A 27,797-nucleotide genomic window follows, 5' to 3' on the forward strand; every position below is an offset into this window, starting at 1 on the left:
TGGTTTTAGTTGTTGTAACATCTTGTCTTCTAGGGAAGGAATCACTTGTGGGGTTGCATTTTTATTTTTATCAAAATGTTCTTTTAGGCGGAGTTTTCTCTGGAGGCGGTAATTGTCGACTTTCCATTTAAAGTCGTCGTGTGTGACTGTGGGCACGAAATTTAAGCCCTTATTTAAAACAGATAACTCTGCTGGAGTAAGTACCGCACTCGACAGATTAAACACAACGTCTATCGACCCCTTCTTGGCTGTCGCCTTCCTCTCCCTCTCGCCTTGGCCACCTCGTCTCGATCGCTTCTGATTGTGTCGGCATCCCTGGCCCTGGTGCCTACGGCTAAAGGGATCTGTGTTCGCTGTCGTCCCTGCCGTGGCTGCTGGGGTTGTTCCCCCTCACTGGCCGAGGTGCTTGTGTCACGTGAGCTGAAGGCAGGTTGATTTCTCCAGCTCCTCCGAGGTGCCCTGGTGTTACGTTGTGGGACTGCTCCCCCTTGTAGCCATCGATACACCCGATGATTGGTGTAGTCATCACGGACCTTCACCAGTTTATCCTTCTTGAACTTAATCAAGTCCTGACGATAGGCGTTTACCTGCTCTGCTAGCTTAGACAGCAATTCTTTAGATGACTCTGCTTTCAAAAATGCATCATGCTCACTTTCAAACTTTGTTAGGGACTCTCTCACTGCTCCCAGCTCCCGGTTGGACTCTTCAATTACCAGGAGCATGAGGTCCATGGAGCATTTGTTCAGGATGCTTATCCACTTTGAACAAAACGGTGCACTGTACCTCCCTATTGTGGGGGTGTTGTGCACCCTGAACCCCCTTGGTATTTGTCTGGAGCGGTGTATCACATTGTTGTTTGCACTTGTTTCATACTTTGGTCCTGACGAAGGGTTTATCCCGAAACGGCGTAGACCGCAAGGAAAAATAAACTTCCACTGATTTTTCACGCAAGCCCCGGAGTGACGCCCATTATTGCAACATTGTATTGGTGGTGAGTTCATCACAGGGGAAGGCACCCGGGCACAGGAGCTCCAGGAAGCGGGGAGTGCCGGACGTTACATTGATATATATATATATATATATATATATATATATATATATATATATATATATATATATTTTAGTTGATTTATTGATACTGCCATGTTCCATGCAACTCTAGCATTAATCTTTTTTGTTTTATTTTATTTTTTGCTAAAAATGCATCTTGGCCACTCCACACCAGGAGATGGTTGATTGATTTTAAATGTAAGCTTTAAGTATTGTGTGATGGTCTATATGGAGCACAATCCTGTATTCATATGTCTGAATCTGATTCATAAAAGCTACAGCCGCAGGTTTTTTCCAATTCAATAAGGGTTGTAAATGGATAACCTGGCACCCCTATGAAGGAAGCGCTTCAACATTTTGCAAATATAAGTCACTACACAACTTATGTATGGAATACTACAAAAAAATACAAACCTACTGTATTAAAATTAATTTGTAAGATTCAGTTACTCCATTGCACACTGCTATACTGTATACAAATGTTGCATATCAAATTAATCAGCACCATGTACAGGGGTCTGGCCCTGCGGAGTGGGGCTTTTTGGCATAACTGCAGCAATGACATAGAAAGCGGGAATACTGTATTGGTACTACATGTTCATAATCCTATCTTATTTTTCTTTGCCCACCGTTCATAGCAAATCAAGAGGTTTTAAATAGAGTTGAAGTTGAATATAAGACACTCCCAGGATGGATCAGCGACACATCCAAGGCCAGGACATTAGATAACTTACCTGAGAATGCGAAGAACTATGTACAATTCATTGAAGAAGCTCTTGGCGTTAAAAGTAAGTGTTGTGTGGCTTTTCTTTTTTTCCCCTCTGTATGTATTGATGAATATTCATTTTATTTTGCACAGCCATCCTATACTTATGTCCTTCATACAAGCACTGACCTATTTGTAAACCCAGTTTAAGACTTAAACTACCTAGAAACATATGTTGTACTAAAAACACTGGACCATTATATAATGGCCATTGGCTTGTAAGAGACTTTTTATACAAGGGATCACTAGACCCCTATTTGCAGAAAATGTGGTCTAACAGTTTGGTTACTTGGATTTATAAACAGTGGTGTGCCAGCGCTAGCTGTTTTAATCATGTAAACAAGACTGTTCTCATAAAAAGGTATTTAATTAATAATAACACATTATTTATCTATCATAGATCATATAAAATATACATGAATAAAAAGTAAAAAAAAAATTGAGCAATGGTATATAAATACACGGTACTGTTTACCTAGCACGGCGCCCGCGATTAGCATCGCGGTCATCGTGGGTAAAAAATCGCGGCCATCGCATGCACTAAAAAAACGGGTGCGATGCCCGCGATTTCCCATAGGGATCAATGCTAAAAGTGTCAATGAACGCGATTTTTGTGTTAAATGCCTCAATGTCCGCGATTTGTCCATAGGAAACAATGTTAAATGGGCCACAGAGCCCTAATAGTCCCCCTGAAGTCTGAAATGGCCCCCACAATTGTTAACGCCACCCCACGATCAACGTGAACCCGAAGCGCAGCGAGCCCGCGAGGGGCGGCGGTACGCGTCCTCCGACCTTTTCATACCCCCACTATCCATGTCGGCGTGGAGTTGAGAATAAAATAGTGTGGCGAGCCCGAAGCGTGGCGAGCGGACGCGGATACCTGTGAAGCCCGCGAAGGGACGCGTTTACCTGTGACACTTGTAACATTGTTCCCTATGGGAAATCGCGGGCATCGTGGGCGCCGTGCTAGGTAAAGAGTACCAAATACACTTCTGGTTGGTGTGAAAATTTAGGTCTAGGACTCAAAGATGATTTGAAGAAATAATTTTTATATATTACCATTTTTTTTGTGTCTCCTGGAAGAAATTGATATGTCCAGGGATATGTGACTCAGAGTCCTTTGCCCTATGATTTCAAGGGCTCAAGCCTCCCTATTTGGCGTGTGGTCTCCTTGTAGGGCTGGATTAGGAATAGTGCAGATATCCCAGTAATTGGAAAAGTCCAGAAATTTAGGAGTTACCGTTCGTCAGGGGGAGAGTGACTGGTCCCGTTTGGCGGATGGATGAGAGTCCAGAAAGGTATGTATCAGCTCAACGCGTTTTCCCGGCTAGTCTGTGGCCGGCTTCCTCAGGAGCAAGTGTGGACTGGGGGTTAGAACCCAGTATATATAGCAGCAGTTTCATTGCTCAATTAATGCTCAATTAGTGCACCTGTGACAGAGTGCACCTGTCAAACAGACAACTTGTTACAAAATAGAGAACCGGAGGCAGTTTGGGCTGTCAGAAATTTACATTCATAGTACAGAACAGAGAATATACAATATTAACCTTTACATAAGGAGGTCACATGATCCGGAAGTTATTAAGCAGAACAGTGCGTTTATGTTTTAAATAGATCCTCCTGTGTAGGCAGTGATCATGACCTCAGTGCGGCTTGGGGCGCCCGGGGAGACCCGCTGCCGATTGCCAGTATAGGCGGGCGACGGGATCCCCACAAGCGCGCCGCGTTGCCAGGTTACGACCACCCAGTGACGCGAAGTCACGTGTGTCGGGCGCCATCTGGCAATGAAGGGGGTGTCGGCCTAGTGCCCAGACCCACAGAGACGTGCGTCTGTCGAGCTGACGCATGATGCACGCAGAGCACGCTCCTAGTATTACTTGGCAACCCGGCCGGCATCCCCTGTGATGTATAAAACACCTCTCGGTGGATAATCCTGCAGGGATAAAAGGGTCACTTTTTTTATGTATGACTTTATTAATAGTAAGCAAAGGGAGAATATATTCCATTGTGGAAAGATCAATTTTTTTTTATATAAATGCAGAGTATTATAGATAATGTGGCAGAGTATTTTTTGGTATAAATAGATAACCTAAAGTCGTCTCCAATGATCATAGGACAGTATCAGAGTAAAATAATAAAGATTATTATCAATGTTAAAAATGTTATCAATGAACAAAATTATATATTCTAAAGTTGGTAATCTAGAATAACCGTATCATGGCATCTAAATCATATTGTGGTATACACAGTCCTAAAGACAGGTCATATTTTTCCTATATAAATGCGTCTTAGACATAGGTGACAATAATTAGGAATAATCCAAAACATTTCATAGAGGCAATATACGTAATCTATAATCTCCATATAGCAAGACCACCAGTATCTCATGAAATAACAGATCCCATAACATATTTAGATAATTACAAGACTGTATTTAGTTTGATTGTTTTGTTTAGTCCATCGGGGGGAAGGGAATTAAATTTAAGGGTCCTGTTCAGTCTCTCACTAAGCAGCTTGGCAAATTCGAAACCTACAGCATAACCCTCCTTTACTTTTCAATAATCGATCTTGATATACGATGTCTGAAGAACGGTATTTATTATCCAGTAAAGGGATCATGTATATATATGCGATGATTGATTTAGATGGTGTATATACAAGTGAATTGGGTAAAACTGTAAATAAAACATAAACATGCAATTACAATCTGCACATAGAAAAATGCAAGGTAAACATGCAGTACACATAACATTATGCATACAACCTGACATTATGGGGAAAAGGTATATGCTAGAGTGTAACTGGTATTGCTAACATACATAACTGCCTAAATGAGTTAGGGGTGACATAGTTTTGAGTGATAAACTCACCATCGAATGCTGTATCAGGCTGGACCATGTGAGCTGTGTCTGTCTGCTTACATGTGAAACTTAATATGGCCCCTGATGATCATCTTTGTCCCAGAATGCATTGCTAGCTAGCTACAGAAAGCTAAGGGGGACAAACTACCTAGCATACAGTAGCTCTGTGCTGACCACAGGTAGGAGTGGATTATGCAAAACAGAATCAATAGAACACAACAGAAACTTATGCTGAAGGCATGACACTCCCCGTCTGGTATCACTGATACCATATATTAAACTCTAAGATGATAACAGTAAGAACAGTTCAGATACTGGTCTGAGATAGAACTTAGTCTCTCCTTGTTTACAGACCTTGACCTCCACCTTACGGACTTTCCCATCCTTACTTGAGAATGTTTTGGTGACAAGACTTAAAGGCCACTCGTTACGTTGTGCCTGACAGTCTCTGATGAGCACAATGTCACCTGGTTTTAAGTTGGGTTTGGCAACTTGCCATTTGCTTCTTGGTTGTAAGGTAGATAAGTACTGACTTTTCCACCTGTCCCAAAAGGTGTTTGCAAGGCTTTGAACTTGTCTCCATTGACGTTTAAATAAGTCTTTGGTGTTGAAATCTCCAGAAGGAGCATAAGCAGTCCCAGTCTTCTGAGTAAAAAGAGTGGCAGGGGTAAGTAGAAATGGGTCCTCAGGATCATTAGAAACTGAAGTCAAGGGTCTGGCATTGATGATAGCTGAGACTTCAGCCATGAAGGTAGTTAAACTCTCGTGGGTGTCTTGTAGTTCCTACTTGCAGAAAGATGGAATCAAGGATTCTGCGTATTGGGGCAGATGTATTAAACCTGGCGCAGAGATAAACTGGAGATAAAGTGGAAGGAGATAACGCACCAGCCAATCAACTCCCAACTGTCATATTTCAAACACAGCTGATTGGCTGGTGCGTTATCTCCTTCCACTTTATCTCCAGTTTATCTCTTCGTCAGGCTTAATACATCTGCCCCATTATTCCTATCATCCTTTCCCATGCACCTCCCATATGAGAAGAATGAGGAGGGTTGAAAGTCCACATACAACCTTTCTCACTAAGGTATTTCTCCACTCCCTTTCTGTCGATGTTTGAGGGAATTTGTAATTCCTTGGCTGCTCCAACAAAGTTGGTGCCTCTGTCAGAACGGATGTGTTTTACAGGACCACGGATGGCAATGAAGCGTCTTAGTGCATTAATGAAGCTTGAAGTGTCCATTGATTCTATAACTTCAATGTGAACAGCTCTGATGCTCATACAGGTGAATACAACTGCCCAACGCTTGCTGTTTGCATTGACTCCTCGAGTGTGTCGGGTAATGATGGTCCAAGGCCCAAATACATCAAGACCAACATTTGAAAAAGGAGGATCTGTACTAAGCCTGTCTGCTGGAAGATTAGCCATCTTCTGAGTTTGAGAAGTACCACGAAGTTTGCGACAAGTAATACATTTAAAGATTATGTTGCTTACACACCTTTTTGCCCCAATAATCCAGAACCCTGCTGACCGTCGTCCCTGGTGTTTGACTTCATTGTGATAGTGTTGCACAATTAAAGAAGTAATGTGATGACTTCCAGGAATGATTAAAGGGTTTTTCTCATTTGATCCTAAGTTCGCTTCTTGAAGGCGACCTCCTACTCTCAATAAATCACTCTCATCGAGAAACGGGTCTAGTTTATTCAAGGTGCTGTCTCTTGGAATAGGATTTCCATTGGTAAGGTTGTGAATTTCTGTGGCATAGGTTTGATGCTGAACAATACGGATAATCAGGTTCTGAGATTGTTGTATTTCTTCTGGTGTGTAAGTACTTAGACAGTGATGCCAACCTTTACACTTAATCACATTTGTAGCTGTACTGTGTTTAAATGAACAGGCTATATGGGTTAGGCAGGTGATAGCCCTAACAAGCGATTTCCACGTTGAGAATCTTTGGAATCTTTGGGATCCAAGTTGACGATCTGAAACCATGGTATGGATTGTAGTTACTTGTGGACGTATTTCAACATCTGAGTCTGCGTCTACTAGTTCGAATGGGTCTCTTTGAGGATTGATCAAATCTGTCTTGTACAAGAATTCAGGTCCCGTGAGCCATGTGGTGTCTTTGAGGAGACTGGCTGGAACGGCTCTTGTGGCGTGATCTGCGGGGTTATGAGCAGTAGATACATAGTTCCACTGTTTTGGATTGGTAGATCTCCTGATCCTTAGCACACGGTTGCTGACATAAACATGGAAACGTCTGGTCTCGTTGTAAATGTACCCTAATACTACTCTGCTGTCAGTGTAGAATTCTATTTCTGAGAGTTCGATAGGCAACTCTGATGAGATTAATTCAGCTACTTCTACGGCTAGTACTGCAGCACAAAGCTCTAGCCTGGGCACTGTGTGTTCTGGAAGAGGTGCTAGCTTTGCCCATGACGAATCCAATGTTACAGTACATTGACTTTTATTGTATATGGTTTTGAGATATGCAACAGCAGCAATAGCTTGAACTGAAGCATCTGAGAATACACAGTCTCTGCTTTTGCACTTCTGTGGAAGGTACAGGTGCATATGGGCGTCTAACATAAAGGCCTTCTCTGAAGGCTCTGCATTTCAGGAGAGGGTGTGGTTTGTGATGCAGAGGGCACTGCTTGGCAGGATCTTTCTCCCTGGTCTCTTGGTAAGCAGAGCTGATAAACCTGTGGGAAGAATCTGAATTATGAACGTTAGTCTTGTGAACTGTGACTGCAGTTTTTCGAGGGTTAGGTAGTGCAGGGGTAGTGCCTGTTAGGGTAAAGGCAAAACTAGGGTCATTTATGGTCTTAGCTTGCTGACTTACAAAGTCCACAAAAACAGAGAATGGTGGAAATGGTACCTTGTTCCGCTGTTTGAACTTTGAACTGTGGGTAATCCATTGTTCCTGTAGATTATAAGGTAGTTTTTGCACTATAGGGTTAATGCCTCTGGCGGTGTCTAGGAAGGCAAGTCCTGGCAAGTCTCCCTCACATTTGGCTACTTGGAGCTCCATTAGTAAGTCGCTTAACTCTCTAAGTCTCTGATAGCCTCTGTTAGGTAACCTAGGAAAGTCATCAATCCTTTTGAACAGTGCGTTTTCTATTACCTCTGGTGAGCCATAGCACTCATTAAGTCTGTCCCAGATCATTTTAAGGCCATTCTCAGGATGGTTAATATTAATCACTCTTATCCTTCTAGCATGTTCAACTGATTCATTCCCAAGCCATTTAATTAAGAGGTCTATCTCTTCACTATATGAAAGGCCTAAATCTTTGATTGTGTTTTGGAAAGAGGATCGCCATGCTCTGAAACTCTCAGGGTGATCATTGAACTTTGAGAGTCCTTTTGTGACAAGGTCACGGCGAGCAAGAAATCTGGCAAAGTCTAATGTATCTTGATTGGCTCTAGGTGCATTAGCATGGTGGGGTAAGTGGTGTGTTATCATACCTGGTAGGAATGACTGGTTCCTGCTGGCTTGTATTTCCCCACCTTTGTGTGTAGGAGGTAGTGCCATGGTTGTAGTTTGCGGATACAGGAGCTTGGTGTGAGGGTGAGTTGTCTCTCGTGGATGCACTGTGATTGGAGGCCTCTTGCTTGCAGGTTTGCAGTTTGCTACTGACTTGTGATGGCACTGCATAGTGTACTTGGCTTGTTTCATTTATGAAATCTGATTCCATACCTTGTACTGGTGGAGCGTTGCTGCTATTTGCGGACACTTGGCGCACGTATTCTGCTGCACGTTGCATTGAATTCTGTGATCCAAGTTCTGCATCAAGTATATTAATGGTTCCCTTTATGTTGACACGTTCTGCAGACTCTAAAAACTCTGCTTCGGCCATAGCGGCAGCAGCTTCCTTCTCAGCAGCAAGCTTCTCACTAATTGCCTCTAAGCGTTTTTTCGCCATATCATTTTCTGCACCTATACGCGCCTTTTCTGCCTCCATACGTGCTTTCTCTACTTTCAACTGCATTTCTTGCTCAGCAAAGTTGGCCCATACCTTTGCAGCTTCGGCTTTTGCGCGTGCAAGGATGGCTGCATTGCTGACTGATGTTGATTTGGAGGAACCAGAGACGTGGGACCTTGTTTTGTATGAAGATGTTGTTTTATGAGACATACTGATGAGATGTAAATGCTTGTCTGCGTAGACTGCTGTATTGCCGTGTGCAGGTATCTGTGCTGACGGTGTAGCAGAGCTCTGTGAAGTCAGGTTCTTGGAACTGTTAAGCTATTTGACTGTGCAGGGACTGCTGTATTGCCGTGTGCAAGTAGCTGTGCTGACAGTGTGAGGCTTCTGTGTAGTCAAATGGCGGTACTCCTATTGCTGAGTTGCCACTGCTAGCAGACTGTATAGAAACTTGTGCTGTCGTATGCAGATAGCTGTTGCTGGCAGTGTAACAGATCTGTAAGTCGGTATATGTGTTCAACTTGCTGACAGACAATGCTGCTGATGAATCAGGATGTTCACTGTATGTTTAACTTGCTGACAGCCTGATATTTTACTGACAAAGTCCATGTGTATATGTCCAACTCGATGGTAGCATCGATGGTTTGCTGACCAGGTCAGTGTGCATGTGTCCGGATGCTGGTAGCATCAATGTTTTACTGTTCAGTCTCTCACTAAGCAGCTTGGCAAATTCGAAACCTACAGCATAACCCTCCTTTACTTTTTCAATAATCGATCTTGATATACGATGTCTGAAGAACGGTATTTATTATCCAGTAAAGGGATCATGTGTATATATATATATATATATATATATATATATATATATATATATATATATATATATATATATATATATATATATATATATATATATATATATATATATGCGATGATTGATTAGATGGTGTATATACAAGTGAATTGGGTAAAACTGTAAATAAAACATAAACATGCAATTACAATCTGCACATAGAAAAATGCAAGGTAAACATACAGTACACATAACATTATGCATACAACCTGACATTATGGGTAAAAGGTATATGCTAGAGTGTAACTGGTATTGCTAACATACATAACTGCCTAAATGAGTTAGGGGTGACATAGTTTTGAGTGATAAACTCACCATCGAATGCTGTATCAGGCTGGACCATGTGAGCTGTGTCTGTCTGCTTACATGTGAAACTTAATATGGCCCATGATGATCATCTTTGTCCCAGAATGCATTGCTAGCTAGCTACAGAAAGCTAAGGGGGACAAACTACCTAGCATACAGTAGCTCTGTGCTGACCACAGGAAGGAGTGGATTATGCAAAACCGAATCAATAGAACACAACAGAAACTTATGCTGATGGCATGACAGGTCCAATATTCCTCTCTTACAAAGTAAATTAAATCTATCACCTCCTTGTGAGGTACCTGAAATATGCTCCAGACCTATTATTGTCAAACGTGGGGTCTGATTCATGTTTCAATTTATAATGTCGTGAGACACTGTGTTTTACAAAACCTTTTAAAATATTTCTCCTATGTTCCATGAAACTTATACGTAGTGTTCTTGTTCTTCCAAAGATTATAATCTGTCATTCACTCACACATATTGTCACACTTCTAATTTCCTCTAATCTCGACGGTCACGTCCAAAAAATTAACAGATTATATCCTCCAATTATGTTAAACCTGTCAACACAAACTCGTATATCCATTTAAAAAGTGTACACCATACCCCTTGAAAGACAAATATTGCCAAGGGTCAATTAATGTGTCTTCGTAGAAAAAGTAGTGATATAGACCAATTTTTAGAACAAGCACAAACTATGATTGATTACTTTTGAGAGAGAATATCCTGAATCGTTACTTCAGGACGCACTCTCTGCAGTTCGGTACTTATGTAATATCTGGGCTCCCGTTTTTCCTATGAGACCGTGTCCCCTCGCGGGGCTCGCTGCGCTTCGGGCACGGTGGCTCGCTGCGCTCGCCACACTATATAAAATCAACTCCATGCGTATTTGGATAGTAGGGGTATGAAAAAATGGGGTGCATTTAACATGGGAGCCCAGATAATACATACTGTAAGTACCTGAAGTTCTTCTAATTAGAGATGTGCGGGCTCAGATTTCAGAGATCCGAGCCCCCACGGACGTCATCATTCCGAGCCCGATTCCGAGCAGCGCTTGGAGATTCCCGCCTGACTCGGTCCGTCCGCGTGATTAGAACGTCATCTCCCGGCGTCGGATTTCGCGAGGCTTTATAAGCAGCTGCCGCGCCCTGCCATCTTCACTCCAGTCAAGTAGTGGGTTGGGAGAGGGTGTGTTGGTGCTGCTGCTGGGGCTTAAACTTGAGCTTGACCTTGAGCTTTTGCAATCGCTGGTGCTGTCTCAGTGCTGCTGTGTAGTAGTCTAACTGTGTACTTGTAGTACTACTGTCTCCTCTGTGCGGTCTACCTCTGGTGTGCTGTGCTGCCTGTAATTGATTATTTTATTTGCTGGGGCTGTCTCCCTCAGTGCTGCTGTGTACTCTGTTCTCAGCTTAGGACAACAGTCTAACTGTGTACTTGTACAGTACTACTGTCTCCTCTGTGCGGTCTACCTCTGGTGACCTGTGCTGTAATTAATTATTTTATTTGTTAGGGCTGTCTCCCTCAGTGCTGCTGTGTACTATGTTCTCCTCTGCTTAGGAGAACAGTCTAACTGTGTGTGTACCTGCCTGTAGTACTACTGTCTCCTCTGTGCTGGGGCATACCTCTGGTGCTGTGCTGTGCCATTTATTATATATATATATATATATATATATATATATATATATATATATATATATATATATATATATATATATAAATAATTATTAATTATATTTAATATAAATATATATAGTCCACTGGTGCTGCACTGCTGCCTGCACTGAATCTGCCAGTCTGTGGTCTGGGGCTCACTGCCTAAATACTGCCATATATCATTATCTACCTGTCTGGTCTGGGGCTCTCTGCCTAATACTGCCGTACCTGTCTGGTGTGTGGCATACTGCCGTATCTACCCTCTGGTCTGGGGCTCACTGCCTAAATACTGCCGTATATCATTATCTACCTGTCTGGTCTGGGGCTCTCTGCCTAATACTGCCGTACCTGTCTGGTGTGTGGCTCACTGCCCAATACTGCTGTATCTGTATAACTGCCTGCTGGTGCATACTCACTGACATATATAATTGCACTCCAGTGGCGCTGTTCTGTGACATAACTCCACAATAATAATGGAGATCCAAAATATGGAGGTTAACAAACAAAGGAAAGATGAAGATGCACTTCCTCATAGTTCTGAAGCTGCAGCCACTAGTCGTGACATAGACGATGAAATGCCAACAACGTCGTCTGCCACGGCCGATGCCCAGTGTGAAAGCAGAGGGCATGTACAATTGAAACCAAACTTCCGTAAAAGGAATAAAAATATGAAATGTAAATCGTTGGAAGAGAAACTTAAACTTGGCAATATGCCATTTACGACACGGAGTGGCAAGGAACGGCTAAGGCCATGGCCTAACTTCATGACTAGTGGTGCAGCTTCAGATGACGAGGAAAGTCCTCCTCCTCCTCTCTCCCCACCCAATAGGAAATCAAAGAGAGTTAGGCTGACACCGACTCAAAAAAGTCTGACAAAATTTCAGAAAAAAATTCAGAAAATAAATCTGGAAAAAACTCATCCTTCTAAAGACATATCCCAAATCCCCCCAGTCCGAGGGTGGCGGTGGTTGTGATGCCGGACCTTCCCATCACTGTACGTGAAGAGGTGGCTCCTTCCACCATTTGCAGTACGCCCTCTGCATATGCTGGAAGGATCACCCACAGTCTAGTTCCAGATTTTATTAGTGAAGGTGATGTTGTACACCAGGAGGAGGATATTGATGTAGCTGGCACTGAGGAGGAAGTTGTCGAGGAGGATGGAGACTTGGTTTGCTTAAATGACGCACCAGGGGGGAATGAGGCACCTGTGGGGGAAAAAGTTGTTGTCCATGGGATGAAAAAGCCCATCGTCATGCCTGGACAAAGGACCAATAAATCCACCTCTGCGGTCTGGAATTTTTTTTATCCGCATCCGGACAACAAAAGTATTGCCATTTGTAGCTTATGTAAAACTCCAATAAGCAGGGGTAAGGATCTTGCCCACCTAGGGACAACCTCCCTTCAACGTCACCTAAAGACGCGTCATGGTTCAGTGTTTAGTCCAGAAAGTGCGGCTAGCAGTCCAGCGACACCTAAATCACTTGGTCCTCCTTTTGGAGCCAAATGCCTGAAAAGCACACCACCAACTCCCTCCTCGACAAATTCCTCCTCGATCCGGATAGGGGGGAGTCCTGCAGTCCATCTCGCCTGCATGAATGACTCCATAGATTCCTCCGGAGGATCCTGCAGCACTACGCCTACTACTACTGCCGCTGCTGCTGCTGCTCCTGGAAGTCAGTCATCATCCCAGAGGGGAAGTCGTAAGACCGCTACGTCTTTCACGAAGCAATTGACCGTCCAACAGTCATTTTCCATGAGGATGAAATACGACAGCAGTCATCCTATGGCAAAGCGGATAACTGCGGCCTTGACAGCTATGTTGGTGTTAGACGTGCGTCCGGTGTCCGCCATCAATGGAGTGGGATTTAAACGGTTGATGCAGGTATTGTGTCCCCGGTACCAAATCCCGTCTAGATTCCACTTCACTAGGCAGGCGATACCCGCGATGTACAGGGAGGTCAGAAAAAGTGTCCTCAGTGCCCTGAAAAATGCGGCTGTACCCACTGTACACTTAACTACAGACATGTGGACAAGTGGATCAGGGCAAACTAAGGACTATATGACTGACCGCCCACTGGGTAGATGCATCGCCTTCCGCAGCAGCAGCATCTCCTGCATGCCAGCTCCTTCTTAGGCAGGCTACGCTGTGTATCACCAGTTTCAAGAAGAGGCACAACGCCGACAACCTCTTAGAGAAACTGAGGGAAATCATCTCCCTGTGGCTTACCCCCCTTAGACTCTCCTGGGGATTTGTGGTGTCGGACAACGCCAGTAACATTGTGCGGGCATTAAACATGGGCAATTTCCAGCACGTGCCATGTTTTTGCCAAGGACAATTCCATCTTGCATCACCATTCATTATTCCTACTGCTGAGTCATTCATATGTGGGACTTGTCTTTTCAATGCATACAACTGTTTGCATTCCACCTCATTGCTGCACCTTCATGGGTGAGAATGTGATCTCCCTGACCTGGAGGAGTCAGGGCTGTTGCCGGAAGGCTCAATTACACTTCTTTTTGGGCGGCTACACTTTTTTTTACCTGTCTGGTCTGGTGTCCCCTGCTGAGAGTAATTTTTAATGAGGGTATTGTCTTTCAAATGCATACAACTGTTTGCATTCCACCTCATTGCTGCACCTTCATGGGTGAGAATGTGATCTCCCTGACCTGGAGGAGTCAGGGCTGTTGCCGGAAGGCTCAATTACACTTCTTTTTGGGTGGCTACACTTTTTTTTACCTGTCTGGTCTGGTGCCCACTGCTGAGAGTCATTTTTAATGCACATCAGGGTCAGGATCAGGCACATCATAATTAATCATAATCAATCAATCATAATCATAATCAATCAATCATAATCAATCTATCATAATCAATCAATCATAAATAATCAGAATCAAGCCTGGGCGGCTGCAATTAAAGTTCTTTGTGGGCGGCTAAAGTTTTTTTTAGTTTTCCAGTTACTGCAGTTTTATACATAGCTTGGTTTTTGTAAGTTGAAGACTTGTCAGTGCAATTTTCGGTACTTGTTTCCTAGCACGGCCACAATCGTGAGTAATCGTGTCCCTTATTTAAGGGACACGATTACCCACGATGGACCCGATTTCTTTTGAAATCAGGTCCATTTTGCCGGCTAGGATAAAATATCGGGGGCATCGCGTCGGTCGGGACCATTAACATTGGTCCCGACGCGACCGACGCGATGCCCCCGATATTTTCATAGACTTCAATGTTAAAAAATATTTTAACATTGAAATCTTGTCGGGAAAGGTAAAATATCGGGGGCATCGCGTCGGTCGGGACCATTAACATTGGTCCCGACGCAATGCGACGCGATGCCCCCGATTTTTGCATAGGATTCAATGTTAAAAAAAATTTTAACATTGAAATGGTGTAAAAATGTCAAAAAATGTGAAATGGGTCCATATGACCCATTTCACATTATAGATGTCCCCGTCGTCGCCCCACGATAGACGCCAACCCGAAGCGTGGCGAGCGCAGCGAGCCCGCGAGGGGCGGCGGTACGCGTCCTCCGACCTTTTCATGCCCTACTATCCACTAGGGCGTGGAGTGAGAATAGAATAGTGTGGCGAGCGCAGCGAGCCACCGAGCCCGAAGCGTGGCGAGCGGACGCGGATACCTTCACAGTTATACGCGTCCCCTTGCGGGCTTCACAGGTGTCCGTGGCGACGCGGACACCTGTGAAGCCCGCGAAGGGACGCGTTTACCTGTGAAGGTATCCGCGTCCCCTCGCGGGGCTCGCTGCGCTCGCCACGCTTCGGGCTCGGTGGCTCGCTGCGCTCGCCACACTATTCTATTCTCACTCCACGCCCTAGTGGATAGTAGGGCATGAAAAGGTCGGAGGACGCGTACGGCCGCCCCTCGCGGGCTCGCTGCGCTCGCCACGCTTCGGGTATGCGTCTATCGTGGGCTGCTGTTTACGCGCTTCAATTTGGGGGGGTTGGGAATTTTTTTCATTGAATCCAATGTAAAATTGGGTCCCAGGGACCCAATTTACATTGGATTCAATGAAAAAAATCGGGTCAAAAATCGGTCGGTCGCGTCGATCGCATCGCATGCGACCAAATCGCATGCGATGCGATCGACCCGATTTTTTTCAGCACGACCACCCCGATCTTAATCGGTGTGGCCGTGCTAGGAAACAAGTACCCAATTTTCTTTTACAATATCCTTTATCTTTGCATGGACTTTATGTATTTGGTTAGCATTCTGAGGTGTACACTGACTGCCTTCACCTTGAGCACGATCAGTTTCTGAAGCGGCAAAAATCCTTTTGTTTTGAAGATAGTCACTTTCTTTGCCGTTAGTTGTACAGGCTGACCTACTAACAGACACAGTTGCTTCGGAACAAGTTGTTGGAAATTTTTTAGGAGATAAAGCTGTACAAACCTTCTGGCCCCCCTTTTCAATTTTTTATTGATTTGCAAACATTTTGTAGTATTTGTCATATGTGCATAGCCTTTTAGAGAGAACTGCTTTTTCCTTATCAGATAACCTTTGTAATGATTTGACCTTCGCATCTCTCTCCTTTTTATTTAATGACAAGAACGATGAATACTTTAATTTCTTCATCAACTGTTCTTTATTCATGAAATGGTCCGATAAAGCCTTTCCTCAAAACTTAAGTAAAGTTATGTTTCCTTGATAATACTTTCACAGCTCACAAAATTATCATCACTGGCTTCCTTTTCTTTGCCACTTGATACCTTGTTTTCACAATAAAGATTGGTTTCTTTTTGATGACCAGTTGGGTACAATTAGTTACACATCTTTTTGGGCGGCTAAACTTTTTTGGAGGAGGCTGCATTTAAACTTCTTTGGGGGCGGCTGCAATAAAACTTCTTTGGGGCACAGGGGCACAGGGGGTATCCTGTAGTGGGCTGCCACACATTTTTTTAAATATGGATCTTTCAGCACAGAGACCAACTGCACATCAGGGTCAGGATCAGCCAGGTTGTTAAACGGGGTTTCGACAATCAATCAATCACATCATAAAATTAATTAATAATCAATCAATCATAACCATAATCAAGCCAGATAGGGGTCTTGTTAAATATTAAACTGACCAAAACAGATACACACACAACTAGTACTGCCTCATCTACCTGTCTGGTCTGGTGCCCACTGCTGAGAGTCATTCGTATGAGGGACTTGTCTTTTAAATGCATACAACTGTTTGCATTCCACTTGATTGCTGCACCAATCGCCCACTGCTGGTTGCAGCTCTCACCCTGCATTAATTTGGGAGTCTGCCACTGCAGTCTTTTTTTTTGGAGCCTTGAGACTTTTCGGGATGCTGTACTAGCCGACACCTTTAGGTGGACTCTGGTCTGTCTTGTATCCAGCACAGTGGTCTCGTGTGCAAGAGATTGTTCTCTGTCCTCTTTTGGATTTGTGTCACCATCACCATCTTCATGGGTGAGAATGTGATCTCCCTGACCTGGGGAGTCATGGCTGGGACAGGAAGGCTGCAATTACACTTCTTTTTGGGCGCCTGCAATTACACTTCTTTTTGGGCGCCTGCAATTACACTTCTTTTTGGGAGGCTACATTTTTTTTATCCTCCTTTTTTAATCCTCTTATCTGCACAGCCGGGTCCATCAGTTACTGCCACTGCTGCAACCAATGCTAGTGATGGTTACGCATGCCCTATGGCATCACCACGGGCAGCAAAGTTTTCCAGTGCTGCATGGAGCAACAGTTCGCTGGCTTTCCATTTGACATCATCGCTGTCAGCATCCTCCTTATCTGCACAGCCGGGTCCATCAGTTACTGCTAGAGATGTGCGGGCTCGGATTTCAGAGATCCGAGCCCCCACGGACGTCATCATTCCGAGCCCGATTCCGAGCAGCGCTCGGAGATTCCCACCTGACTCGGGTCCATCCGCGTGATTAGAACGTCATCTCCTGGCGCCGGATTTCGCGAGGCTTTATAAGCGGCTGACGCGCCCGCCATCTTCACTCCAGTCAAGTAGTGGGTTGGGAGAGGGTGTGTTGGTGCTGCTGCTGGGGCTTAAACTTGAGCTTGACCTTGAGCGCAATATTTTGCAATTATTTACCGTCATTTTCGTTCCTTCTAGGGGGCTGAAAACAGACTCTGTTGGAGGTGGTACGGCTGGTAGGGCCTCCTTTGTAACAAGAGTACGTGACATATTGGTCAGCGTTTTAGTCCGTAGTAAAGGTACTGTTGGGGCAGGCGGTGCAGCACTGGGAGCAGTGTACGTATCATTCTGTACAACTTTAGTGAAAGGTAATGTTTGGCCAAGTGAAAATTGGTTGCCCAATGTTCCTGGTCTTTTCTGTAAAGTATTTGCAGCTGTGAATTTCATCTGTTTGGAAGGGATGGGAGCAAGTTCCATCTCATCATCATCATAGTCATCATCCTGAGATGAGACCTGTTTAACAGGCTGGTGGTTGACCACATTTATTCGCATTCCCTTGACAGAGTTATTCAGACCTGAAATGGTCTTGTGTTGTGGAATCTGGATGGTTTTTGTGAGGTTTATTGCCGATGAACCTTGTGCCATAGGTGATTTATCCTTTTGCGCTCCTGTGACAGTGCCCCTGTAACGGTGTGGTGTAAAATGGTACCTGAATCTGGAGCTGATTACGGCGGCAGCTTCTGGATTCCTCACGGCTTCTTCCGGAGAACCTGTGGCAGGGAATGGCACAACCCAAGGAGAACCCTCAAAAAACCCACAAAAGACAAGGCTACTACGGCTAGCAGCAACAAATATTTATTTAAAGGAGATATGTAAATGGGTTGCTGCAATACACTCACGTACTTATGCAAAACAGTCACTTTATATCATTCAGTAACTAAAGCTATAACTAATCAATGACCAGATTAACGAGAGAACGATTACGCAATAAATTACATCACAACAATAACAATATGACAGAATAATGTCTGCCAAGTGGCGCTATGCACCCTATATACACTGCGCGGTAGTCCCTGGTGCAAAACAAAACAGTTCCTGAATTTGAATAACGGTCCCGCGAAGGAAATCCTCACAAGGTGATTAGGCCATAACTTAGTGTGCACACTACTTTTATGTAGGGCAGGGCAATCTCCTGTATCAGAGGCAAACAGGCAGTCCTGTTAGTGGGGGTATCCAACACCCCAGTACCTGAACAATCAGCTGCAGTTGCCAGCTCCTGCTGGTCACGACTCCTGGCTGGCCACTGCCTGTCTTGGGTGCTGTGTGGTCCTCTGGGTGACTCCCAGATGGGCGGCAATGTCCCTCTCTGCCTAGTTCCGTGCTGTAGGTCTCTGCAGTCACTCCTACTGGGCTCTATTTCCCTTCACATGCTGCTCACCCCTTCTTCTGGTCAGCAGTGCTGGCTGTCATTAACTGCTGGGTCCTTGCTCCCAGTGCCTGGTCTCAGATGTGTGCTTCTCTCTGCACAGCATCTCTGTCTGCATGCTTCCTGGCTCAGGATACAAGCTCTTCTCCCCTCTGCACACTTTCTCTCTCTCTCTCACACACTGCTGCTGGGATCACCTCTGACCTCCCAGCTTCCTGTCTCATGTGCAGGGGAGCTGGGACACTAGCTGAGTCTGTTAACCCCTCACAGACCTGCAGCTTCCACAAGCAAAGGAGGTTTTCCTCTGAGCAATTAAATCAAATTAAAAAAAATTTTGTGTAGAAAACATACAAAACCAAGATTTTATTAGAAAATGTAGCTTTCTATAAAGCACTTGCTCAAAATATGTAAAGTGAACAATTTATGAATAAGAGAATAATCAAAATTAACCGTTGTAGAGATTTATTCTACTTACAAAAAATTTACACTTTACAACTTCAATGTACATTGATTGTTTTTGCCATAAAAATGCAAATTTCTAGAAATACTAAACAAGCACTTTCATTCTTGCAGGTAGATCTTTATCTCAGAAATATACCTTGGCATAATAACCACGGTAACCCCGACACCCATGAACTAGAAAACCTAGAAATAGCTCTGACAGATAACACAACATATGCATACAGTGTTTCTTTTTGCAAAGACTTACTTAAAGGGTAGATACATTTTAACGTGTACATTTTAGTATCATTCAAGAACACCCAGTTTCAGAATCAACAATGACATTTAAGTGGAGTTTGGGTGAAACAAAGGATTCAAATACGCAATTAAAATCTCTTTGGGGGCACAAGAGTACACCAGGGGTGGACTGCCACACTCCCTGGGCAGCCAATCAGGGGGGTGTCAGGCTCCCTGCACGTGGACTGAGCTGGGGCTGTTTAACCCCTCACATCCCTGCAGTTTTCCTCTGAGCAGCATTGGCTGCAATTAAACTTCTTTGGGGGCACTCCAGGGGCACAGGGGGTATCCTGTAGTGGGCTGCCACACAAGCCCATTCACATTTTTTGAAATATGGCTATCCACAGGTTGTTCAGTCTGCCATTTGAGATTGGGATCTTTCAGCACAGAGACAAACTGCACATCAGGGTCAGGATTAGGAAAGTTGTTAAACGGGGTTTCGACCATGAATCAATCACATCATTAAATTACTTAATAATCAATCAATCATAATCACAATCAAGCCAGATAGGGGTCTTGTTAAATATTAAACTGACCAAAACAGATACACACACAACTAATACTGCCTCATCTACCTGTCTGGTCTAGTGCCCACTGCCTAGTACTACCGTATCTACCGTCTGGTGCCTAGTACTTCCTAGTACTGCCTTATCTACCGGTCTTGTGCCTAGTACTGCAGTATCTACCGTGTGGTGTCTAGTACTGCTTCATCTACCTGTCTGGTCTGGTGCCCACTGCTGAGAGTCATTCGTATGAGGGACTTGTCTTTTAAATTCATACAACTGATTGCATTCCACTAATGAGAGTAATTGATTGCTGCACCAATCGCCCACTGCTCCTCGGCTGCACTGTGTAAACAGTGCACAATCAAGCCAGATAGGGGTCTTGGTGCTTGTTTTGAGGTTGTAGCAGGGGAGTGCAGCTACGAGTCGTAACACCTTGAGAGAAGATCAGTACTTCTCTAACGGCAAAGGACATCCTCCTCGACAGAGCGCACAGCTTCACGAGGGACGCATGTGAAGCAGTGAGCAAAGGGAACACCCGCCTAGCGAGCCAGATCACCTGAATCCACCCTAGCGATCAATAGTTACAGAAGTCGCAGCCAGATAGAACTCTTCCAGCTGCCACCTAGTCATTAATTAGCCCCCTCCACTCCACCCATTAGGCAATGATTGACGAGACGAATGGTAATAATAAATAATAAATGAATCACCAAATTAAAAATCAGATGAAATTAATTATAAAAATAATCATAATCACAATCAAGACAGATAGGGGTCTTATGAAATATTAAACTGACCAAAACAGATACACACTCTGCACCATCGAGCAGGTGATCACTGACATGCCAGGTGCAACGGTCTTTAGCACCCTGAATGCCAAGTGTGGGTTTTGGCAGATCCCTCTGGACAGAGCCTCTTCCATGCCTACTGCCTTCATGACCCCTATTGGGTGCTACGTCTTCCTACGCATGCCCTATGGCATCACCACGGGCAGCGAAGTTTTCCAGCGCTGCATGGAGCAACAGTTCGCTGGCTCTCCCTTTGACATCATCGCTGTCTGCATCCTCCTTATCTGCACAGCCGGGTCCATCAGTTACTGCCACTGCTGCAACCAATGCTAGTGATGGTTACGCATGCCCTATGGCATCACCACGGGCAGCGAAGTTTTCCAGCGCTGCATGGAGCAACAGTTCGCTGGCTCTCCCTTTGACATCATCGCTGTCAGCTTACTCCTTATCTGCACAGCCGGGTCCGTTAGTTACTGCCACTGCTGCAACCAATGCTAGTGATGGTTTACATTACATTACATCTTCCATCTGCCACCTTAAAATTGATTAGCCCACTCCCCTACACCCATTAGGCAATGATTTAAGAGACGACTGGTAATAATAAATGAATAATAATCACAAAATTAAACAATCAGATTACATTATCACACAATCAAGCCAGATAGGGGTCTTGTTGGATGTTAAAGTGATCGAAACAGTTACACACTTGCAGACAAACTCTGTGCTGCACAAAATGCCCACCGCTCCTTGGCTGCACATGGTAAACAGTGCATGATCAAGCCAGATAGGTATCTTTTATGGGCCTATTTTTTTAAACTGCCATCATGTCTGCCGCTGCAGTGCCACTCTTACATGAGCCACGTGTTTGTGCCGCACACTTGTGTGGCTTAGCATAGTTATCCAGCTACCTCAGTGCAAACTTTGGCAAAAAAAACAATATTGTGAGGTGTTCAGAATACACTGGAAATGAGTGTAAATGAATGTTATTGAGGTCAATATAGCGTAGGAGCAAAAAAAACACAAAATTCTGCAATTTTTGCTGTTTTTAGGCTTTTTTAACAAAAAAATCAGAACCCAAAACCCAAATAAATCCAAACACAAAACACTTAGGAGGTGTTTTGCCAAAACCCATTAGAACCCAAAACCCGAAAAGTGGCCGGTGCACATCTCTACTTCTAATGGATAGAGAGCTACTCCTTAAAAAAACAAAACTCCAAAAAAAGTGATATAACACAAGAGACCAATAGAGAAATTTAATTTATCAGTAAATATAACAGTCATACTCTGGATATTAAGAACATCATAACACGCAACTATAGAGTTTTACACCAGGAAAAGATTTGATCTAATATTATTCTCAAAAAACCTACAATTATATATAAAAAAAGAACCCTAAAAACCATATTAGCTCCCAGTCATTTACAGAAGAAGAATCCAAATGATCCCCCCGAAAAGATCGAGACCCACCTTACCTGGCTTCCGGCAAATCCTAAAGGTTTCTTTTAAATGTGGAAAAAACAAATGTACCACATGTACACACATCCCAAAAAATAAAACTCCACTATTGCTAACTCCGTCTGATCCGCCATATCAATTCAAATAATTTATTTATTGTGATTCCACATAGATTATCTACTTATTAAGGTGTAGTTGTAATCTCCCATACATCGGGAGAACAACAAGATCACTACGTATCCGTTCCATTGAACACAGGAGAAATATTTAAAAAGGTTTTGTAAAACCGTCTCACAACATTATAATTTGAAACATGAATCAGACCCTACATGTTTGAAAATAGTAGGTCTGGAGCATGTTTCAGGTACCTCACGAGGAGGTGATAGATTTAATTTACTTTGTAAGAGAGAGGTATATTGGACCCTTAAATTTAATTCCCTTCCCCCAGATGGACTAAACAAAACAATCAATCTAAATACAGTAGTTGGAGATGATTTTGTCATTATCTCTATTATGATATATGTTATATTTATACCAAAAAATACTCTGCCACGTTATCTATAATAATCTGCATTTATATAAAACATAGATCTTTCCACAATGGAATATGTTCTCCCTTTGCTTACTATTAATAGTCATACATAAAAAAAGTGACCCTTTTATCCTTGCAGGATTACCTGCCGAGTGGTGTTTTATACTTCACAGGGGACGCCGGCCGGGTTGCCTAGTAACACTAGGAGCGTGCATCACGACAGGCGCACGTCTCTCTGTGGGTCTGGGCGCTAGGCCGACGCCCCCTTCATTGTCAGACTGCACCCGACACTGGGCGGTCGTAACCTGGCAACGGGGCGCTCGTGGGGATCCCGTCGCCCGTACTGCCTATACCGCCGATCGGTGGGGGGTGCCCCAAGCCGCACTGAGGTCACGGACACTGCCTACACAGGAGGATCTCCTGACTAATATTTAAAACCTAAACGCACTGTTCTGCAGGTCATGTGACCTCATTATGTAAAGGTTAATATTGTATATTCTCTGTTCTGTACTATGATTGTAAATTTCTGACAGCCCAAACTGCCTCCTGGACTGCCAGAGTATAGAGTTACTAGGTTACTAGACGGTTCTCTATTTTTTAACAAGTTGTCTATGTTTGACAGGTGCACTCTGTCGCAGGTGCATTAATTGAGCAATGAAACTGCTGCTATATACTGGGTTCTAACCCCCAGTCCACTCTCCCATCGACGAACGGTAACTCCTAAATTTCTGGACTTTTCCAATTACTGGGATATCTGCACTATTCCTAATCCAGCCCTACAAGGAGACCACATGCCAAATAGGGAGGCTTGAGCCCTTGGAATCATAGGGCAAAGGACTCTTGGGGTCACATATCCCTGGACATATCAATTTCTTCCAGGAGACACAAAAAGATTGTAATATATAAAAATTATTTCTTCAAATCATCTTGGAGTCCTAGACCTAAATTTTCACACCATCCAGAAGTGTATTTATATACCATTGCTCAATTTTTTTTTTTACTTTTTATTAATGTATATTTTATATGATCTATGATAGATAAATAATGTGTTATTATTAATTAAATACCTTTTTATGAGAACAGTCTTGTTTACCTGATTAAAACAGCTAGCGCTGGCACACCACTGTTTATATTTCTATTTTTTTGAGGGGGGCTTGACAACCCAGTGCCGGCTGGTTTTGATAGCGCACCACCCTACCACCTTTTTCCTTCTCTATTTTTGGTTAAGTGGATGTCTTGGTGCAAATTGATGATGTTTCTGCTTGCCTTTTGGAAACCCAATCATTGCAGTCTGTAATTTTGGTCCCACAGGGATTACATCGGGGTTGTAGGCGGATCCAGAGGACCGGGCACCAACTTCTCCAAAGCTTTAGCTTCCCATCACGCCTGGCTCCTCTCCTCTATAACCCCACCTCCATGCTAGGCTATTCAGTTTTTTGTTGGTGCCTGCAGGAAGCAGGTGCACCAGTGAATTTCTCCAGGGATTGCTGTTTAGCAATCCCAAGTTTTTTATTTTATTTATTTATTTAAATCTTATTTTTACACTGAGCGGGCAGCGCTGCTGACATTGCGCCTGCAGCGCCGCCGCTCCAACACCCCCTGCCGGCGTCCATTACCTCCTGGCGTACATGGGAGAGTGGACGGAAGATGGGACCCGGTCAGCACGCCGGGCCACACTCTTCCAGGACAGCGTGGCCGGCTCTATGAGAGCATTAAATCGCTGTCTATCTGTGACTCTGCAGGGAGCAGGTCCCAGCGCTGGCGTGGACACTGCCCCCCATAGCAGGGATTCCACTAGACCACCAGGGACTGGGACCGCAGGCTGCAGGACAGTTATCCAGAGAGGAAACTGTCCTCCATTTTAAAATAGGCTCCATAAGCCTGCGGCGCCTCCCCCCAGCTTTAGGCACCAGTTCACATCAGTACTGGATGCCTATTTGCTGCTGATTCGCGCCTTCAGCTCCTCTCCCAGACGCTGGCAGCAATCTTCACCGCTGTGCAGACCCTGGAAAGCTGAGTGCTGCTCCGAAGTAAAAATGTCTCTTGCTGACAGGTTTTTACAAGCATTCACTGTCTCACATAGCCTCTGGTTATTGTGTTGGACATAGCGAATTTTATAGAAGCGGTGTGGGCTCACTCTCTCTCGGTCTACTGTTGTATGTGTGGCTATATGTGCTGATTTTGCATATCTATATCTATCGCAGCAGAAGAATAGGTGTCACTCAGGGTCTTGCATAGCAAACAAACCTGGGTTTATTATGTGCTTAACGGTCTACGCCATTTTGGGCATCCCCCTTCGTCCGGACCAAACACAACAATGTGACAAAAAACATTTGTGATTTATAAATAGTGTTACTTACAAACCGAAGACCCACCATGCAGCACCTTCTGATCGGGATCACCGATGACCACATCTGGGTTCACCCGGAAGTGACCTGCCTGTACTGGCAGCAGAGGTTGGCAACACTAGGGAAACATAGTGCAACACTTCATAATTATCACTCAATACGTGCATACATGCATTTTATAATGCTCAATTCAATATATAGTGCAAGTGTCATTTTATAAACATTTAAAAAAAACATCTAAAAAAATATTGTGTATAAAAGCTCCATAGTCTTATTTCAAAATGGCCACAAGATGGCAGTGTGGCCCATTTTATCCTGTATATTAAATCACCATATGTATTATGGATTACACTTTGACAATTTTTCTGATACTAGAAGCAATAAAATATTATGTATTCTTGGTTGTCATATTCATATAGAAATGTAAAGAATTAAGTGTCCGCCCTTCCAATTGGGCCACACTAACATGTTGTGGCCGACGAAGGGCGGATGCCCGTAACGGCGTAGACCATTAAGCACAAAATAAACCCACGTTTGTTTGCTATGCAAGACCCGGAGTGACTCCTATTCTTCTTCTGCTGCTATCTATGGGTGAAACATTGCCCACCAGGGAGGGCACCTGGGCAAGGTATATACATAGCGAGGGTGCAGCACTCATGGCTTGAATAAACAGACATCACTAGGTAGAAATCTTATCTACCTGTTTATTCAAGCTGTAAGTCCCGCACCCTCGCCATGCATATTGACCCTCAGTCTGGGAAGGCACCGGCTGCAGTCACCGCAATTATTTATTATGTATGTATGTATGTTTCACTATCTATATCTCTATCTATCTTCTCCATACTTGCAGCACTCCAAACCTTCCAGTAAATTCGTTACTCAGCCATCATTATAGCAACATACAATACAAGAGTTTTGGGGTTCCGGACTTCTGAGGCGCGGTATTGTAGAAAAGAGTGTAGAGCGTCGGTGTCTCAATCAATATAATCACCACCTTGCTATGGAGATAGAGGCTATATGGAATTAGAATAAAAATACTTTTTTACTTTTCTAAATAATTTGTGAGAGACATTCTTGCAATCCGAATATCTTACTACGGATTACAACCTTCTTTTTCCCCTGGTATACACATTTGTTATCGGCATGAGAGGAGGGATTACTATAGAAATATAGAGCCAAGAAAATGCTACGGGAACACAAAGACTTACCTAATTGTAAGTCTGGTACGCTATTCCTCCCTTAAAACATACCAATTTCTAGGTATACTACACGTTTATGGTTTCTTATGGTGGAGGATTCTGCCTATTTTTCATAAAGATACCTTTATGCACTTTAAGAAGCACTACACAGTGTGAGTTTCGGTACACCCCCTATACTCCCACCTGTTTGAAATAAATCACATGGTATAAAAAGCGTTTTCAAAGCAAGTCTACACATTGTTTATATTTTTTCACTTTGTATATACTGCATGGATGTGAGAATCTGAAAAATAGAGGACGTAAAGGAAAGTACCCGCTACGGGCTTATATATCTTCAAGACTACCGTGAGTGGGGTACGCCCATCCATACACACTAATTTTCGTCACACTTAAAGAAACCTTTATAGGTGTACCCCCACCTTTCACTTGGTGAGTGAGGTATGCTTATGAAAAGGAAAAACCCAGTTTTGTCCGCTTGAAAGGACTTATCACTATTAAATACGAATCTACACATATATTTTTTGATTTTTTATGTATACAAAATCGGGAGAACAAAGGGTGGATCGGATAGACGAGAATTAGAGGATAAATACGATAAAGAGAACGCTACGTGCCTATACTCCACCATAGATCCTGTGAGTGGGGTACGCCCATCTATCTCCTCTTCTCCTTGTGCCCTTTTTGAGTTCTCTGAACCATATGGAATGATATGTAATAGTTGGTTCTTTTCTTTCATTGGTCTTTTCCTTATGCCGGAAATATTTCGAGAGTGAACATTCAAGGTGGTGATTATATTGATTGAGACACCGACGCTCTACACTCTTTTCTACAATACCGCGCCTCAGAAGTCCGGAACCCCAAAACTCTTGTATTGTATGGTCTTGTGAATTGTTATTGGGTGATAACTGTGGGATAGTACAGACTCGAGGCTGCGATAGCGCCAGCAGATGGGCAGTTCCTATATTTTCTTCTTGTGTATCATTATAGCAACGTTTCAATGCTTTAGTTTAAGCCAACAGCATTTGGGCACCGTTTACACACTTGCCGGGCACTTTAGTGGATAGACTGTCACCCACAGCGGGCCCTGTCCCCGCAACCTACCCCTACAGTTCAGACACCCCTTCCATGGGTGGATTCATTGTCTGAGACCATGCTTTCTTTAACTCAGTCTTTGGCTGCACAGAAAGCTCCTAAGGGAATTTCTCAAGGCTCGAAAAAGGCCCAAAAACCTTGTCGGATTAAAAACCTCTGTCAGTGCATGTCGTGCAAGATGTATACGCACCTGGAGCAAGAGTCCCAGTGTGAATACATCTGCAGGAGATGTGAGCGAATGACCGCCCTGGAAGCCCAGGTCACTGATCTAGAGCGGGTCGTTCAGTGACTGAGACATTTACAATCTTGAGCAAAGCCTAGACAGAACGGTGGAGGAGTTGCAGATGGGGTCACTGGTAGAGGAGTAGGATCAGGTAGCCAGCTGGGTCACGGTCAGAAGGGGAAA

General features: G+C 43.9%; 1 protein-coding gene across 1 annotated transcript in view; it reads left to right on the top strand.

The window, feature by feature from the left end:
• LOC146063734 (adenylosuccinate synthetase isozyme 2) overlaps positions 1-27,797 on the top strand; it is a 257,360-nt gene that overhangs the window by 207,487 nt on the left and 22,076 nt on the right. Inside the window, exon 12 of the mRNA XM_083176422.1 lies at positions 1,689-1,838. Within this exon, the coding sequence (XP_083032548.1) occupies positions 1,689-1,838 (150 nt within the window). The remainder of the gene's footprint in view (positions 1-1,688; positions 1,839-27,797) is intronic.

This window comes from Crinia signifera, chromosome 3, assembly GCF_055691185.1.
Source record: "Crinia signifera chromosome 3, ASM5569118v1, whole genome shotgun sequence".
Classification (NCBI taxonomy): domain Eukaryota; kingdom Metazoa; phylum Chordata; class Amphibia; order Anura; family Myobatrachidae; genus Crinia; species Crinia signifera.